Source organism: Ammospiza nelsoni, chromosome 7, assembly GCF_027579445.1.
Source record: "Ammospiza nelsoni isolate bAmmNel1 chromosome 7, bAmmNel1.pri, whole genome shotgun sequence".
Lineage (NCBI taxonomy): Eukaryota > Metazoa > Chordata > Aves > Passeriformes > Passerellidae > Ammospiza > Ammospiza nelsoni.
In genome coordinates this window covers 5,530,315-5,549,444 of record NC_080639.1, presented here as the reverse complement: position 1 = coordinate 5,549,444, position 19,130 = coordinate 5,530,315, and the positions used below count along the sequence as shown (strand labels likewise).

Here is a 19,130-nt window from a genome sequence, read left to right as displayed (position 1 = left end):
CAAGCACTGCAGAGGACTTGCTGCTAGACCTGGCAAAGCCATGGTTCACTGGGAGAAGCAGCAGGAGGAACCTGTCTTACAAACACCAGGACAAACTTAGCAGCTGATCTTGCTGTGAACTGACACTAAGAATGAGAATGCTCCCATGGTGTTGGTGCCTGTGATCCCTAGGAGAGGGGGAATTTCCTATGCAGCCAATTTACAGGGAGCACCCAGGCACTGAAAGTGCCACCACCTCCTCTGCTTGCATTGGGACACCACAAGACACAGGGAGCTGCAGGAAATCTGCTCCTGCTGTCTCAGTCACACACTCAGACAGGAGTGGGGGAAAAGAAAATTGATACCTCGTCCTAAGAGAGAGAAGGATTCATGAGGTTGGTACACAGCCCATCTACCTTTGTTTGCCAGGACCACTCCTCCTGTTTCTCTCTTTCATCTGTCAGAAGCAGATTTCCTGCACTGAACAGTTAAAGACTGATTCCTAAATTACAGCAGGTAAGAGGTAATCTTTATGGAATTTCAAGGCAAAAACATAAAAGTGAACATTCCTTGCTTTGGGTGGAACCATATCTTTTCACAAGTTGCCCTGAAAACAAAGACCAAACGTGCTTCTCCTGGAATGATCAAGATCCTACAGCATCTTTAAATCAAAGATTTCTTTGATTCATGATTTCTCAATGGTAATTATGTTCTGTAGAAAAGACTAAGCTTCTATACTGAGAGAATCCTGAGCATAAAAGATAATCTTTCCATATAGCCAATACCTTAATTGGTATTTGCTATAAATACCAGTATTTATCACAGTAGTTGCTCTGGAAATGAAGATCCCTCCACTCCAAGGGTCAGGTCCAGGTGGGGCTCCAGCAAAGCATGGGATACAAGAGGGCTCAACAGAGGATTCAATTTTAAACAAGGATCCCCAGGGCATAAAGCCCTGGCACAGCAAACTCCTAGCCCATACACATTCTGACCTTACCTCTAAAAACTCACACAGAAATAATTGGAAAGCAGAATATCAGAGATTTTAGGCTCTCTCCAGCATGGAGTGAAGGCCTCTAGGTGCTGGAAGCCGCAATGAGAAGCAGAGCTGCTGCAGGATTGTGCACATGCTCACAGCAGTCTGGAACCCGCAGGCTGATAAGAAAAACCCCAAATGATTTTGTGACGAGGGTAATTCCACTGAGTTTAACTGAAACAGCCTAAGAAAACCTGAGAGGAAGAGCAGCTCTGCCTGATTAAATAGAGCTCTAAGTATCAGATCAACAGCATAAATACCCACCAGCTCATCACAACTGAGGGAAGATGCTGTTTGCTAACCTATTTGGAGAAATGGCATTTGTATGCAGCATATCCCCTTGCCTCTTCACATACACATTTGGTTTTTCAGATTGTACCCCATGTGTCTGCTTTGAATTTTTTTCCCCATTCACAAAGTGTTTGAGCTAGTCCAGTTCAGAGTGTAATGAGAACTTCAGATCACAAGATTCATCTAATTATGACATTCCCATCCTCAAAAACATGGTTACAGAGCAGATACTGGGCCTTTTTAGAGTGAAGATGTTAATAGTGGCAAAAGTTCCCTCAAGATGAAAAAGAGCAGTTTAAAACACTGACTTCATTATTCTTAATAACCATCCTTGCCACTGCTTCAGTAATTCTCAGTGGCTTTTCACAGCTGGGAACTCATGGACAGCACTGTGTATTCCAGCATTTGTTCATCCCATTTTTCAGCCAAAATGAGCTGCTCAGAAGTGGGGCTCTCCCAAACATGTATTGAGAGAGGTGTGTCATCCGGATTGGGGAACAGGATCCTTCTACCTCAGGTCTGCCATCCAGCTCCAGGGGTGTGGGCACACCTGGGAGGACTGAAAGGAAAATCCTCATGGACAAGAAGACATGAGAAAGATGGATTTGCTAACCAATAAATATGGAAAAAGTTTCCATGAACAGGGCATTTTCCTTTTTAATTACAGGTGCCTTTCATCCTGCACACTGTACATGGTTTGCTAAGATTGTGCTTTTGAGAGTTTTTGCCTAAGCCTTTCTTTTCAAAACAAAGGATTTCTGCTTTTCTTTTGCAAATAAAGGGGTACCATTAGTGCAGTGCTATTGGAGAGCTGGGCAGAAATAAACAACATGTAGCAGCAATGCAGGAGGAAGAGTGGGAAGAAAAATATTTCTTAAAAGCAAAAAAATTGTTTGGAGGGGACACTTTCTAGGCAGGAAAGCAGAACCTTCAAAGCAAATTTTAAAATGTATTGTGAGGACAATCTTCTATGAAAAAATAATAATCTCAGTACCCATTTTTAAGGAAGAAACAGACAGTAAAACTGCTTTCATATATGAATAACACTTACATACTCCCACAGCAATGAACATGACTGAAGCTGCCCAGTAAAAAGAAAAATCAGGAAATTCCAGAATGAATGTCCGTGTGGACAGTTTGTGTGGACACACGATGAGACAGCCTTTTAAGCACTAAACAATTGGCAAACAGGACCATCCTTACTAAGTGCAATGGATGGATGATGTTCACTTAGTCAAAACCTATTCTGAGTTTTGTTTTCTCCTTAGCAAGTGATCCCATCCCTCATTTCTGACTTACTGCCCAAGTCCTGCTCTGCAAACTGAGGTGCCTGTGTTTGCTATGGGCTCTTCCACATTGCTCAGCACTGCAGCCTTGACTTTTCCAAGCACTGTCAGAGCATTTATGTTTACAATAGCATTATGAGGGGAGGGCTGACTCAGCTCCATTTTAAACACAAGAGAAATCCATGCCAAAACCTAACTGCTAAGTTTGTGTGCCCACCTGAGGATGCCTGGCATTTTGGGGTAAAACAGCATCAACATTTTGGGGTAAAACTGTCCTACCTTTCAAAGTATGGAGGTCAACATCTGGATGGCTTTAACCATCAGATTGACCTGTCAGATTCTGCTGCCTTCCTTAAAACTTCTGGAGTTTGCTCATTTTTGTCTTTGCCATTGTTTTGTTGTGCAATTCCAGAGGGGATGGAGAAGACAGGCATGTCCCAGGGTGAGACAAAAGGTGCTTTGTGAATGCCATCAGCAGATTGGCTTTGTCTGGATGTTTTTCCCCTTAAAACAGCAAAAGTCAGGCAAGGTGAAGCCAATCCCTGCTGATTTGTCCAGTGCATCCTGCAGGAATGGGCTACCAACTTCTGCTCCAGCACTCCACAGCCTTACATTGCCATTCTGGAAGCCCTCTCTGGCACCTCTCTTGTATTATCTGGGTTGTGGAACTGTGGAGTTAATTCTGAAAACAACACCTGAAAGTCCTGTAAGTACCTTGAGGTACATGCCCACTCTTAGTGTAATTCTGAGCATGAATCTCTCCCCAGGCATTATCCTACTGATGTCCTGAAGGCATCATTATATTCCTGAAACCAAAGCAGCTGCATGTGGGAGGAAAATACAGACATAAAGTTCATCAGAACTGTCTATGTCCCTAAAAGGTAAATAACTGCAGGAGTAAATCACTGCAAGATAAGTCCTTAATTATTTAGGGCTAAACAGCAGTAGCAGCATTACAGATGAGAAGCAATATTTTGTTAACCACTCGGCCTGGGAAGACTTACACAGTAAGATAAGATTCTGCACAAGAAGAGGAGGCAAAATGTGGATTGTGATGCTTAGAAACATTTTCAAACTAACAGGAAATAACAGTAAAAAACATGAACAAACATCAATCCAAAGGAACAAAAATTAATTATTTTAAAGTTACTAGTACGTATCAGCTCTTTCAGATAAATCAAAGATGCTTCTGCTAATTTCTGTTTGCATTTACATTTCCTTATTTATTTACCTTTCCTGTTGTCCTGTATGAAAACTTCACTGAGTACAGGAAGAACTGACTAAAAAGCAACAGTGAGAAGATGTCACTGACTAAGTGGTGACACAATTAAAGTGCTCTGAAATCCACAAGTCAAACTAACTGAGAAAAAAAAAAAGAGATAAGACAAAATTCTCCAATTCCTTTTGTAGCATACTTTGCCTTCCATAGTAGTTTAAACCTTCTTGGGAAGGAGAAAAGATTAGGGGTTTTGCTTGGTTATTTTATTTTTTTATTAATAGAACTCTTATTTAAGTAGGCAAAGAATATACAAAAACATTCAGAGAATATTTAAAGAATATTCAAAAAAAAGGGAATTGGTGTTGCATTCATGAAATTGTGCACCAGATTCTCAGCTGGTGTAAAACAGGAGTACTTTCCTTACTTAGAGGATGTAATTCCAATTTCCATCAGCTGAGGATCTGATCTAAAGAGCTTTCCTCTTACAAAAATATATTCAGACTCACCTCAATTTAGACACTAGGTGTACTGTACCAGATTGAAATTGGCTTGAAGTCTCCTATTTCAAAACAGTTTTCAACCTCTTTTTCTGTATTTTATCCAATATTCTCTTTTCTGGTCAGAAATAGCAGAAGATGCAAACATTGACAGAATCATAGAATTATTTGTGTTGGAAAAGACCTTTCCTACAGCTGCTGGATCTGCTCCACCTTCCAGGCCTACTTAGAGACTTTGATGTGTACTTTATGAAAGCACAGCATGCTTGTACAGCACACTGATATGAAACTGTTTAAAGTCCCTTGGGGACATCCACCCATCTTCTCCATGATCCAGGTGTGCATAAACCAACCCAGCTGGCTTATATGGCAGGGACAGGCACCTTAACTTCCATGGCCAGAGTGGCATTTCACCTTTGTGCAGGGGGATAGCACGTTTTAGGGCAATAATCCAGGTTTTAACTCTTCACCTGTGGATGCTAAGAATGCTAAGAACTGCCTTGGAGAGTATTGTGGGAGCATTTGTCTGTTCCTGCTGGCCCTGTGCTGAAAGCTGCTGTATGTGAGTGCTTAGAGGGGTGACACTTTCTCCACTGAAAACAAAGCCTAAAATCACAAACTGAGCAGAGCTGAGCACTGCTAAGTCACTTAGGGAAGGAGCTCCAGGGGAACTCGTGCTAAGCAGCTTAGGTGCCTTCTGAAAATCCCACACCTTGACATTCCATCCTCACGCAAAACACAGAACCGTCAGCCACGTGTTCTTCACACAGGGAGAACAATCTCTGTCAATGGCAGTATCTAGGTAACAAAATCTATATTCATGTTGTGAGAAGGTCTTCAAATGTAATTTGTGTTTGGTAATATGGGATATGTTTTTGTCACAACTCCCTTTTTAATTGTGAACATTTGCATTGTGTTCTGTTTTCTTTTTAAATTTCCAGTTGAAACTACAGTTATAGTCAGATGTGTGAAAACTGCAGCTCACAGTTCCACAGACATTTTCCCCTACTGACCTTCAGATCAAATCCAGCTCAAGCATTTCTCTCACAGCCTAGTCCCAACTCTTGTACTCCCTTGGAAGTTCAAAGCTTTCTTTCAGCATTTGCCATCAATACAGCATCCTGCATGCTCCCAAATCTGCTTGAAGAAGCTTACTAGCTTACCCTTTCCTATTCTTGGAAATGCCAAAGCAACTCTGTATCCTAAAACCAGTTCAATGCTCTGAAACAGAAACACCTACAGAAGTGAGGATGACTCTGGAGAAGAAATACATATAAAGGGTCAGGAAACTCATGCAGGATTTCTGCCTGCAGTTGCACTTCCACCACTGTACTTCAGTGGTCACACATTTGCTAACACCTCAAAGAAGTTTATTCCTAATGCTGCCACTTGCAACCAGTCCAATTATCTCTGCTCATTCAACAATTAAACACACAGCCTCTTACAGATGGCCCAAACACACAGATTGAACATTCAGGAGATAAGTTAAGATCTTACTCAGGAGTCCTGCACAGATGAGTGAGCAGAATGCAGCCCCCTGGTGCAGGGACAGGGACTAAAACCACAGCTGATCCTGACTGCTGGGCTCCAACACCACACAGCTATGAGACAGGTATTTCTCAACAACTTATCAAGTAGAATTGATTCAGACATGATCCTCTCATTTAAGAAAAGAGAAACCCAGTCTCTCTTGACCACCTTCAGCTCTAGGGTGAGTGCTGTGGCTGCCATGAGCTAGGAGACTTTACAGCAAGATCTAACTGAATCAAAAATGCAATTTAGAGGGCTTTGAAAGATGAACAAGTTTGAACTCAACCAGCATATGGCATTTATTAGATGAAGAAATGGGTATGAACTGCAAAGCTGGCTTCCAAGAGCCCACAGTTATTCTTTGTGATCTCTGGAATTTCACAGCCACTTTGGGCCCCAGAATGTCAAAACAATCTGCCAGCGAAGCTGGGATACACCCAAGGAGACACTGAGAGGGAAATGCGATAGCATCAGCAGAGGAGCTCAGTTACACAAAAGGAGAGGTGTGGCTGAACCACAACTTTTCTGATTCACATCAAGGCTTTCCCAAAGCTGAGAGCTGCACTCTCTGAAGAGGACGGTACAGACCCAGAGCTACGCTTTATTCTCACTACCTGCTGCACTGGGACGGTAGTGATAAAGGAAGGAAGAGGTGTGAGGAGAAGCCGAGGTGGGCTCACCAGAGTGTGTCCTGAGGTGTCCTGTGAGGGCGTCCCTCCGCCGGCAGGCGTAGCTACAGAAGGGACATTTGAACGGTTTCTCCCCAGAGTGCAACTTGATGTGCCTCAGCAGGTTCCCCTTCTGGGTAAAAGAAGCTCCACATTGGTTACAGTGGAAGGGGCGTTCACCTGGAAGGGAAGGGGAAGGGAGAGAGCTGTCAACACACATCGGAGGATGCACAGAGGCCACTTTCCCACTCTGTACCGGTGCCACTGCACATGGGTACAGTCCCCACCACCACCATCGCACGGCACTGCTAAAGTCAGAGGCCGTTTCTTTTGCACAATGGGCAAAGCCTCCAATAGTGATTTGAGGCTCTTTCCTTGAGGTCATCAATGCTTCCTGGTTTTCTTGAAAGTTCTTCACCTCAGAGCTTCTATCCTTCATAAAAGATGAGCTCTGCTGAAAATTTAGATCCATAGCTGTGGTTTTGCACTTATATTTAGAATAGGTCCAATCCATATGAGTATTCAGAACTGATCATAACAACTGGACCTCAGCAAAGGTGTTAAGGTCTTTGGTTCAAACCAAACCTTCTGCTTGCCTTATACTTTAACTGATAGCCCTTTCTAAAGGCTGCTTTGCATTGCTAGAGTGACATGGAGGGCATGGATGCAAGTGAGGATCAGGGTTGCAAGCTCTGGGCAGTACTGCAAGTGTAGAAAAATCTTATACCATTAAACTGTAAAGCAAGCAAATTTGCACTCTACACAAAACAAATTAACAAGACTGATTTGATGAAAAACTAACAGAAATCCCAGACCTTACTCTATCACTTCATCCCATGTGTTCACACACACTCTCACACACATCCAAAGCTTATTTTTATGTTAAGCCTTCATATTTTCCTTAGACAGTGGGGATTGGGTCCATTAAAAAAATCCACCGTTTTTAAAAAAAATATTATTTAGGGGAAAACCCCTGATGAACTCACACAGGCTTTCTGGAACATTATCAAAACCATACTCTGCATCAACACTTGTTGAGGACAGTGAGACTGCTCCAGCAATCTTGCACAGGCAGTCAGCTCTCATCTCCTGCTTATGTCCTGCTGAGCAGATCAATTGAACACAAGCATACAGTTGTGCTAGTCACTTATCTAAGTGCCTTACAGCAGCTGGACTTTACAGCACAGAATTCCAGAAGGGTTTGGGTTGGAAGGGACCTTAAAGTTCATCCCATTCCACCCCCTGCCATGGCCAGGGACACCTTCCACCATCCCAGATCACTCCAAATCCCTTCCAGCCTGGCCTTGAACACTTTCAGGATGGGACAGCCACAGCTCCTCTAAGCAACCTGTGCCGGGGCCTCAACCCCTCATAGGGAAGAACTTATTCCATATATACCTGATTTAAATCTACCCTCTTCCAATTTAAAGCATTTCCCAATGTCTACACCAAGCAGGGCCCCAGCTCAACAAAGTTTTGATCATCAGATTTCAGATGTAAGCGACCTCAACCACATTTTTCAGCTTATCACCTATTACAGAATCTTGGCCTGGGACCTTCTGAGTTTGAATTCAGTGGCCTGAAGCACAGACCTTGTAAAAACAAACACATTCTGTGATCTCTCTTTTACAATTGCTTTAAAACAATTACTCCCTAGCTGGACAAAATGAATGCTACCTGTGTATCAAAGTAGTTCATGTGTCTGTCTAGGGTGAAGTCCAAAACACATCTGGAGATTCAAATGGAAGGAGAGGGAGGGAGAGAGCTCTTACAGATGTCCACAAGCAATTCTTGTGTCAGTGGATCAAATCACTGCCAGGACTATGATGCTGCCAGGAGGGCAGCACAAGGTGTGCCACGTATATGTCAGACTCTGCAACTTTATTTCACATGTGGGAGATGGAAGTCACATCTGAGACCGCCACAGAGGTACTCAAGGAGATACTAAGGTTCCTACAGTCTCACTGAGAACATTATGGAGTAATAATAATAAAAAAAAAATCACAGCATAAAGCTCTTCTTCCAATACTCTGAACACGAGCTCATTAGAATTGATAAAGAGTTTGTGGTTTCCCTTTCAAACTCCCACACTATACTTAAATGATCTGATTAGCCATTATCTTCTTTTACATCATTTCAAAATGTCCATAACAGAGATCTGTAAAGAGACTGCAGTAGAAAAATACATGGGGTTTTTCTTTTTTTTTCTTTTCTGTTTTGCTTTCGCTGTCTGAGAAAACAGGCAAAACCCTTTCCTTTGACACATTTCTGAGTATTCTGGAATGATAGCTTCAGTTTCAGGATGACAACATGAAAGAAGGTAGCACGTTTCTTACCAAGTCTAAAGTCTTTCCTTTTACTCCTGCTGTATTTAAAATTATGCAGCTACTGCGTTTTACCCAGTACATCACCCACTTATCTCTGACATTTTGGAGGCCACATATGAGCAGGTATTACTTCCCCAGAAACTGGCTGCTCTAAAGATGCTGAAAGCTTTCGGTCAGGAATTCAAACAGCCACTGCACCACAGTTTGATGGCAAAGACGACATGAAAACACTCACCACAAAATCACCCGGAGTCTGCTCCTCTCTTGCAACAGCCAGATCCGCTCCAATAGCACACTTTACCTTAAATAACCTTTGTATCTATTTAAAGGCAGCCTGAATTCATTTCTCCTACTGGCTCCATTCCGGGTAAATAGCTGCTTTGATGTGTTTGTTACACTTTTGTCCAATCACTCGATTCCAGCTCCTTGTTTAAGCCGCAGGCTTGAGGGATGCAATTTTGGTCACACCTTCGTGCTATTGATTAGCAGCTTTTACATTTAGCACAGCTAATCTGAGAGGCCATTAGCCAATAGAAGGGTGCACAGAGCAGTAAGGACTGCATAGCCAGAAGATTCTGTTGGTTTTCCAAGAATTGTGCTGTCTGATGCCCACCCCAGATACTAGCAAACAAGCCCTTTTTTATCACTTCAATGCCTTGAGAAGACTGTGTTCCAATTATTTCTCCTGCTGCCTTTTCCTGGTAGTTTTGTGAACTGTTCTCTAGAATTATTACTTACCAGTAACAACATAACAACCTTGACATCCTTATTCACCTCCCTCACTTTCCTGTGAAAACTCAGAGGTTTTATCCATAAGCTGAAATCAATCATACTTCAAACTAAACATCCACTCACAAAAAGTCTTTAAACACAGCTTTTCTCTACATGATGATCCCTGACTGTGCTTTAAGTGTTTTTGGGGGGTGATGGCAACACAGACATACCCAGAACTATGGATCTATTAAAGGCAGCACACACGACTCCAAGAGAATAATGAAAATTATAAGCATGGTGTGCTTCCCCATCACTTACAGCTATGTATTTCCTGCTTGACTCTATGTACTTACACTGATTTAATAAAATAAGAACTCTGCTGAAAGGCAGCTAAGCAAGCTTTGTGCTTTTCAGCACTGCAAACTGTGTGACTGCAACGTAACTACAAAAAACTTTTCATCTACTTTAAGTGTTAAACCTCTTCTCTATTATTGAGCTAAACCAGTTTAGAAATACCTCCAACTCAGTGACTTTCAGATTGGCAAAGGGGGGAGGGAGAGCCAACCAAACAAAAAAGATGTTTCTTTTCAACTCCAGATTTAGAGTCTAAAGCCAGACAAAACCAGGAATGCCTAAAAACCCTTGCTCTCCAGCAGAGGGAATTTAATTACCTAAGTTACTTCAGGATTGGACAAGGCAAGATAAGCCAGAGTTGCCAAGTATTATCTTTCCTAAAGGCTTCGTAAGAGGGGCTTGTGCCAGGGAATAATTAAATTAATAAATAAATACATCCATAGAGTTTTATCATTTTACACTTAAATAAAATATTAATTAAAAGGTATTATTTCAATATTTGCCTCTAAGTTATAGTAATATACTGCTGAAACCTCACAGTCCATTACTGCTGTGTCTCCTCCAGGAAAACTAATAATGAGTAACAGTAATGAAATATTACTGCTCTTGAGTTACACAGGTATCTGAAGTGCACAGGTTAACTTGCTCTCTGTAAACAAATCCTGACACAAATGGTGAGTGGCCCCCTGAAGAGAGGACAGGCAAGACATGGGCCTTTCTTTCACAGCATCTTTCATACCTGACAGCAGGATGGAGACTTCACTGCACGAGCTACGAGAGCTGCCTGGCTGATACAACCTGAAACCAGGCGAATGAACCGATGAACGTCCTACTAATAGATTTCACAGATGTCAAATGTTGTTTCACAAAGCAAACCAACTCCTTTTTCTGCTTAATTGGAAGCTTCCCTGCACAACAGCACTCCTTTCCCACCTTGGCACGGAAGTGCTGTGCACAAGTTTCACTATGAGTTAACCTTCTTTGAATCTCAGACCAGTGCAAAACACTGATATTTTCGCTGCAAAGCTGAGAGATTTTCTGTATTAAAACAGAAATTTGTCTGAGAGTGTTTGCACAGACCTGGCAAACAAGGAGATTTAGATTTTCCTGCATTTGTCCCTTTGAAATCAAACGGGGAGCAACTCACAAATTAATGCACTGGTTCTCAATAGCACAGGCAGGGAATTCCTGCAGCAGCAGTCTTGCTACATAAAATCCAGGTCCAGAGGGGCTTCAACATCTCTCCTGGTTAAACGTGTATCTGGGAACTCAACCTTTTTTGTGTGGCAGATACTTTTGATATGCAAAGTACAGCTTAAGTACTTCTCAAACGGGATTTTTCCTTTCCAGCCTCTTAATACAAAATTACTGTGCCCATGCTGCCGTCAGAAAGTATTTGCTCTTGCTAACAATACCAATCCTCACCCTTCCACAATAAGCTTTTTGTTAATATTCATTTTGTTAAAATGAAACATTTCCCCTAATCCATCAGATGCTGCAACTGCTGTGATTCTGCTCTGTCCCAGGAACACAGGGGAATTATCAGCAGTGCTCCCAAAGCAGTGACAGCAGCTCCAACCTGCATTTACCCAAACGAGACACAGAGCAGCAGACTTTGCTCCATTTCTCTGTTTGTTATTCCAGGGACCACAATTACCTCCTTACTGTTCTATCTGATTCACTCAACAGCCTGCACATCACATGAAATCAGTGATTTTAGTAGGGGTTTTCTTAGGAAAAAACCTGTTTCCAGACAGGGCACTTTATTATAAAACAGTAGTGACAAATCTCTCGTGAAAAATTCCTGGGAAATCCTGGGTGATTTCCAATTGACCTCTGCACAAATTTATGACTGCATTCTTAAGACAGAAAAATCTTTTAAGTGAACTTGGCAAAACTATCAGAAGAATTTAGTTATTGAGAACTGCAAGTAAAACTCATCCTTCTGCCCAGAGCAATTTCAAAAATCTCAGCTTCCCTTTGTTATGCTTAAGTAGGAAAAGAGATAACTTTTCAGAAAGTTAGACTTCAGAACCTAAGTAGAAAACTGGACTTTAGAAATTTAGCCCTAAAATTTTTGATTCAGTGTCAAATCTTTTAACATTGCAAGAGACAGGAAGGCTGCACTAGATTACAAATTAGAAATTAAACCAAAAAACCCTTTCTGCCAGCAAAATGAGAGAGGCAGTCCAGTGGAGTTCATCAAAATGTGTTTATATGACCATTTGTTTAAATTTCCTCCTGGTTAGCTGCTTAGGCATACAAGCCTTTTATATGGAACAATACAACTGGGCTTTTTCCTCATTTATTACTTCTGTCCTAAAAACTTGAACTCTGCATGTTAGAAAAGTTAAATTGCATTCAGAGTTCCAGGGTTCATAAATTCAGTTGTAACACTAAGGATGCTAAAGCAGAGGTTGAACATCCCCCTCATGGGCACACAACTCATTTCACTGGCTTATGGTATGAAAATTCTTGTGGAGTCCAAGCAAAGATCTGAGACTATCCTGAAGTCAACACCCCAAAAAAAGCCTAAAAGCAACAGACCAGCAGCCCAAAGTAAGAGTGGGGCAAGGCTGATGTCCCCACTGCCTCTGCCCAGGCTGGGCTTTGCCACTGTGCTGCTCCTGCAGCCACACAGAGAAAGCATTTAACCTCTGTGCTTCATAAAATGAGGATGAGAAGATCCCCACAGGTGCCCAAGGCCAGGGTGGATGATGTTTGAAGCACTCTGGGCTCATGGAAGGTGTCCCTGCCCATGGCAGGGGTAGAGTGGGATGAGCTTTAAGGTCCCTTCCCAAACCATTCCATGATTTTAAGATGCCAGACTTCCCTTAGAAATAAAAAGCATTTTAAAATCTAGCAGTGAACTGGATAAGGGACTGGATGCTACAGCAGAGGAAAAAAAAATTTAAAAAGGGTCACAATTGGCAGCAAAAGGGAGAGCAACATGTGGGCCTTGCAGAGCACACAGGTATCAGCACAGCTATAGCAGAATACAGTTTCTGCTTTACCAGAAACAAAGAGCAAGGAAATTTGAATTCAGGCCCACAGCAGAAAGCATGAAGAGGTGAGAAATCACTGGGGTTTCTTTCTCATGATCTCAGAAAACCTGGATTATTTGCCTCTTGTCCTTCCCCCCTTCCCTTTCCATCCCAGAGAACAAATCCCTGGAGCATCCAATGGCAATATTCTATGACCAAGTCATCTCCTGCAGTAACAAAAACCTGAGAGAGACCCTGCAACTTGAGGAATGTGCTGTGGAGTATGAAATTTGGACCAAAAGAACACAGGATGGGAAAAGAGGGAAATAAATGCAGCTCATGATATTTTTCTGACACAAGGACGTGGCACATGAGGGAGAGGGTTACCCTGCTCACTAATGCAGGGATTGCACCACACTCAACTCCCACACCAAGCATTTGATTTATTTTCTGTCAGCAATGACAAATAAATAGAAAGACCTTCTCCTGGTGCCCAGGCAGAGTACAAAAACACTTCACCTCAATTAGCAGTTTTTCAGAGAAATGCTGTGTTTGGCACAATCAGCAGTGCCATGGGCCCCGTGATGGAGGGGCTGCAGCCCAGAGAACCACCCAGACCACGATCTGAGGGATGAATGAGCAATTCCCAGCTTGATCTATCACAGGAAGGGGTGACTGCACACCAGGATCTGAGATGGGACACTGAGCTCACCTACTCTGGCCTCACCCATAACACAGATTATTTTCCCCATGCCTGTATATCTATTTGACTAAACTACCATAATCTGCCAGGGAAGACAACTGCTCTTCAGGAACAAAGGAATCATGGCTGGAGAAATGCCCCTCTCTGTGCATAGCACAGCCAGAGCCCACAGCACAGCTTCTTGCCAAGCCTCGATCCCCTGTGCAGGGAAAGCTGCACTCATCCCAGCATACACACACAAATTACAGCCTCTGCTATGGAACCACAGCATTTTGGGTGACTTACATAAAATGCTGACAGGTTTTCAGGGAAGGGAAAAGCACTTCAGTTTCTGCCAATGCAAACAACTGGCCAGATCATGCTCTGGTTGTGTGCAGTTAAAGAGGAGAGGAAAGCAGGATTCAGCTCCCAAAACATGCTTAAATTGGCTTTGAGAGGTAGGGATGTACATGCCACTTGGATTAGCTGATAAAGAATGTCATCTGTTTCCACTCACTAGGGACAACCTCCCTTCTCTCCACCATTCTCCCTTGGGCTGCAAAACCAGACTACCCACAGGTCAGGGCTCATTCCAGAGCTGGGGCCAGCCCATCACACCCCACTGCTGAGGAAGTGGCAATATATTTTAAAATACTGCACTTTACAAGATAGATACCAGCAGTATGTTAAAAATATGCCTCAAAATCCAGGATGTGGAAATCCAAGCAAACTTCTCCTTCTGTTGTGGACAGCAAAGTAGCAGCATGTATTAAAAAACAAACAAACAAAGTGGAGGGAAAAAAAACATCCTCTGTGAAATTTGCCAACTGGTTAACCGAGAACAGAGCACCGAGCTGCGCATTAAAAGAAATTCCATTTCTATATGCTTGAAATCATCTGTATAGAACAGCACATCCTAGCTCCTCTGCTCTGATGGGAAAAGAGTCAGAGCTCTCTGAGGAACCAGCAGTAGCCCCAAGGAAAAAGCTACCAGTTATGCAATTGCTGCCCATGCACCCGCAGACGGCCGTCTCGCCCGCACGCAGAGGAGATTTTGTTTCTTTCGCTTTGAATTTACATATCTTTTTTTTCACATGAAAAAGGCAGCTTGCCTGTTTTTTAAAAGATGCACCAGCTATTCAGTATCTCAGAAATTCAGACCATTCAATTAAGTACCTAAATCTAAATTTAGCACAGCTAGTTTAGCTGCTCGAGTTCAAATACACGGACCCTGGTGCACCTACAGTACATATGCTCAGATACGTGCAAGCGCCAGTGAAAACTTTTCAGGAGGTTGAAAGCTGGAGACTCAGTCTGGTACATTCTGGTTTCTTTTTCTCTCTTCTAGTAAGAGCACGTCAAATTGTTAATCAAGGTTTTGATTGTCCAGCTAATGCTTTTCCCCTCTCATAATTCCTGTCTAAAATCATGAGTGCATCATAAACGATACTGCCACGCTTTGCATTACACACTTAGGTCAAGTTTTTATCAATACAACTCATATACAGGAGATTAACTATGTAATATATATTTATTATTCCTCTGAACAGAAATTCTATTGATTTCTTGCCCATCAAGGGCACACTACTGGACTACAAACTACCAGGTTTACAAAGGGATTACACAGTCTTTCTTACTCTAGATCTTCAACTTTCTTTTTATATCTTCACTGCGTGAGTCTCTCACCCCATTAAATAATAGCAAAGATAAAAAGCAAAATATCCAAAAAATGCAAACAACAAACACCCGCTGAGGCTCCACCACAAAAACCTGTGCTTAAACTTAATAAGATTTAAGCATGTATCCAAAGTTAAGCGTATCTTGAAGCCCTTCAGGTGACTTACATGTGCTTAAATCTCATAAAAGTTAAGCACAAGCTTAAGTGCTTTTTTGAATCAAAGGTAGACTGCTGCAAGACCAGAGAGCATCATCTTCTGGCACCACCTGCACACTTCTGTTGGAGGTGACTATTGCTCCCACCTGAGGAGTGGGCAGCACAGGGGAGTGAGTACCAGCTTCCTGGGCACACCATTTTACCATTTTAGCCATAAATCCCCCAAAATACCCCAGTTTAAGCTCAAGGCCTCATTTTTCAAACCACAAAGACCCACCCAGTCAGCATATTGCAGAGGTTCCTAGCGTCTCTTAAATTCCCAAACCCAAAAGCCTGATAAGCTGTTTGGGGCTCCAAATGGTAATAAAATAAAAAAAACAAGTGCTGGGAGGGACCAAGCACTGAAATTTACCTCTAGAACGGCATTGAGGTGGTGTAGAGGGGCCAGGGGGGTGGCTCAGCTGAGGTCTCTCTGAGGGAGCTGTCACACAAGCAGCAAGCCCACACTGGCATCAGGATCACTGGGTAATGAGTGTCCCCCTCCAGGGTCTGCTCATCCCAGGCCCAGCCACTTCCAAAAGAAGTGTGAGATCCCCAGGAAGCTGCTGGTCTTGTCCACCTGTGAGCACCTCCAATGGCAGAACATCTAAGACTCCTCTTAAAGGCTCAGAAGCTTTGCACTGCACACACAGGAACAACACGAGCCACCGTGCCAGAGAATGACCCCCACCATGGTGCTCCAGTCAAGAACAGCAAGAAAAGCAATTTCCAGACTTTTGCGCTGTTTTTATGAACAAAAGGCTGGAAATCAAAGTAAAGGAAGCACCATGCTCACCAGCAAGAGAGCAGCACCACAGTTTGGAAAGCAGGAAGAGAAACAAACCCAATGGAGCCCATTTTCCCCCTCCCCAGCCTCCTGCTGCCCCAAGAATGAAAAGGGAAAAGATAAGAGTTGTCAGATAACATCAACACCGCCACAGATTTTCTTTCAGCTGCTTACCAGTGTGGCTCCTTTTATGTACCATTAGCACATTGGGCCCAATGCAAACCATGCCACAGACGTCACATTTCAGTTTACCATTGGGAAGCCGGATTCCTCCCTCGCTTGATAGCTCCTGCATCTTTCTGTTATCCACCATCTCGTTACTCCCAATGAAGGGATCTTCCAGGCTGCTTCCTCCATCGTGAGCTCTGATAATGTCTTCATGAATCAGGGGCTTCCTGTCAAATTCCTCATCACTTTGCATTTCTAGCTTTACTGAATTTGCTGAAATAAAGAAAAAAAAAATAAAGTTAAACCCATGTGTTTTCCACTTCCCAATATCATAATAAACTTTTTACTGTTATTAATATTAAATCACAACCTTGAAGTTCAAATCATCACGAGTCTCATGGTGGTGATGGCATCACAAGTTAAAACCACTTATTTCTTTAAGCCTTTGGTTTGGTTTTTTTCAATTCCTAATTTCTATCCCTATTTTAAATCTTAAGATCTCGGGTACAGTGTGACCCAGACACCTGCTAAAAATTGCAGGGATGCAGCAGGATTAAGAACTGACCTCCTGCTTCTCAACTTGAGCCACGAGAGTTGCCTTCTTCTCAAGGAGACAAACCCAGAGCTGCTCCTTGCAGGCCTCTCCTGCCCAGTGCCCTGAGAGGCAAGGTTCCCAAAGGCACAGCACAAGGAAACAAAGCAGGACTGTTCCAAATGCAAAGATCTAGTGAAGCCAGGCTTGTGGGCTGTGCCAGTAATCTCCCAATCACCCTGCCTGCACGGACAGGTTCCCTGATGGAGGGGAGACCAGTCTCAGGATGAGCCTCCAGTGCTTTTTTGCTCCCACCTTCTGATTCATGTCAATGGGACACTGCCAAGGCAAACAGGGCTGCAGCAAAGCCTACACTGCTGGATTATTTATATTTGCAAGCGAAATACGTGCAGTTGAAGAACTTTCACATCTGCCTGGTGAGACTGGCAGGCTCACTGCTGATTTCTGTGATCCTCAGGTGACAGGATAAACCTCCTCTAACCACTGAGAGCTTGTGGGATCAGCAAGCCTTTAAAGGAAACAAATGTACCGGGGTTTTTCACAAAGGGGTGTCAGTGCAGGGGTGTTTCAATCACCAAATGCCCCCATTTCACTGCCTCAAGAGTTGGTCAAAGGTGCCAAAAGGCCTGTCCCAGAGTCAGAGCCTCCATCCACAGTGTCAGCCAGAAGGCAAGCCCACGTGTCTGCTTCCCTAAGCCTTGATCCTGCTGAGGGGTTTAACAAGGAGGTGATTCAGCCTTCATATCTAAGCAGTCTTTGACCTCTGTACTAAGGCCATTGGCACAAGCACTGGTGACAGCAGCAGAGCAGGAGCACAAATCTGTGCCCTGGCACTGCCCAGCGTCACCAAACTCTGGCCACATGTCCCATACATGAACCAATGACAGAATTATAAGTAAACACTTTGAGGCATCACAGTCTCAAACAGCTGGCCTGGAAATGTCAGAAGAAAAAACCCTACTATTTAGAGTTCCTCCTTCATCTTCCCTTCTTCCCCTTCCCAGAAAACACAGGGCTCAGAGACTGATGTTGACACTGATGTTCCTGCCAGGGAAAGCATAATGAAGAGAGTAAAGGAACCAGAGACCAAGCAATGGCAAGATGTTTCTTTCTAATCATAAAACTGTTGAAACATCTTCCACCACTCATCAAGGCACTAATGGGAGCTAAGAAATAAAAAGAAAGTACTGTTATGACAAAGCCCGTCCAGAACAAGGACACTGCTGCATCAGATCACAGAAGACCAGTATCAGCACAGGCACTGCCATCCAAATGGTCTTTTGTAACTACAAAATATTTGAGTGCATCACTTAGAGAAGGGAATTAATTTTTTTTTTTGTTGCCACAGAGATGTATTTATTGTTCTTAAAAGAGCAAAAAACAGCCCAAATTGAGAGGTCAGCTAGGACATGGCAGTAGGCAGTGCCCTGGGGTAGAAACAAGATAAGAAGGGGCAGTTTGCATGGGGGAGTAGGAAAATCCATGGGAAGCCATCCTGCCCTGGTGCCAAGCCCAAGTGCCCTCTGCCTGGGAGGATCTACCCTTTTTGAGCAGAAAGGAGGAAGAGCAGGAGCTCTGGCAGCTCTGTGAGCTGTCAGGGAGAGAGCTGAGGTCCCAGACCCACCTCCCCATGGAAAGCACACACTGGTGATTTATGGACAGCCCACTTTCAGAGGGAAGGAATGGCAGTTCCCTCTAATAATAGCAGCCTTTTGGGGCATTCAGCAAGCCTGAGAATGAAGCCCAAAGAAACGGTTCGCTGGCTTTAGGAGCAGTGTTTCATACACTCGGCCACACAAGTAGCTACAGCAGAGCCAGAAATAGTGCCCTGGGCTCCTCATCTAAAAGCCCAGGTTGCTGCCACAAGCGTGCACGCTGTCCTGGCACAAAATATCCAAAAGCCACATCCCAACTGTTCATATTTACATGTACTCACATGTACTTGGATCTTGCATGTTTTCTTACATACATAAATTTTTGTCTGTTTCTCTGATTCGGAGTAATAAACACTTGAGTGCACTTAGTGCTGAGCGCCACAACTTCTCATTCACAGCTGTGGAGCTCTGCCTGCTCAGCACACATGAAAACAAGGCTGGGGGAGCGTACAAATGGGAGGAGCACTTTACCTTGCTTCCCCGAGCACTCCTTTCTGCTGAATGACGCTTTCATGCAATAGGATGAG

At 43.3% G+C, this 19,130-nt stretch overlaps 1 protein-coding gene across 2 annotated transcripts in view; it reads right to left on the bottom strand.

The window, feature by feature from the left end:
• Nucleotides 1-19,130, bottom strand: part of IKZF2 (IKAROS family zinc finger 2) — a 111,905-nt gene that overhangs the window by 34,038 nt on the left and 58,737 nt on the right. Inside the window, exons 4-5 of one of the 2 annotated variants that reach the window (XM_059475863.1) lie at nt 16,402-16,668; nt 6,519-6,686 (exon numbers count right to left, since the gene is read on the bottom strand). In XM_059475863.1, coding sequence (XP_059331846.1) covers nt 6,519-6,686; nt 16,402-16,668 — 435 coding nt within the window. The remainder of the gene's footprint in view (nt 1-6,518; nt 6,687-16,401; nt 16,669-19,130) is intronic. The other variant, XM_059475864.1, reaches the window with a different exon arrangement.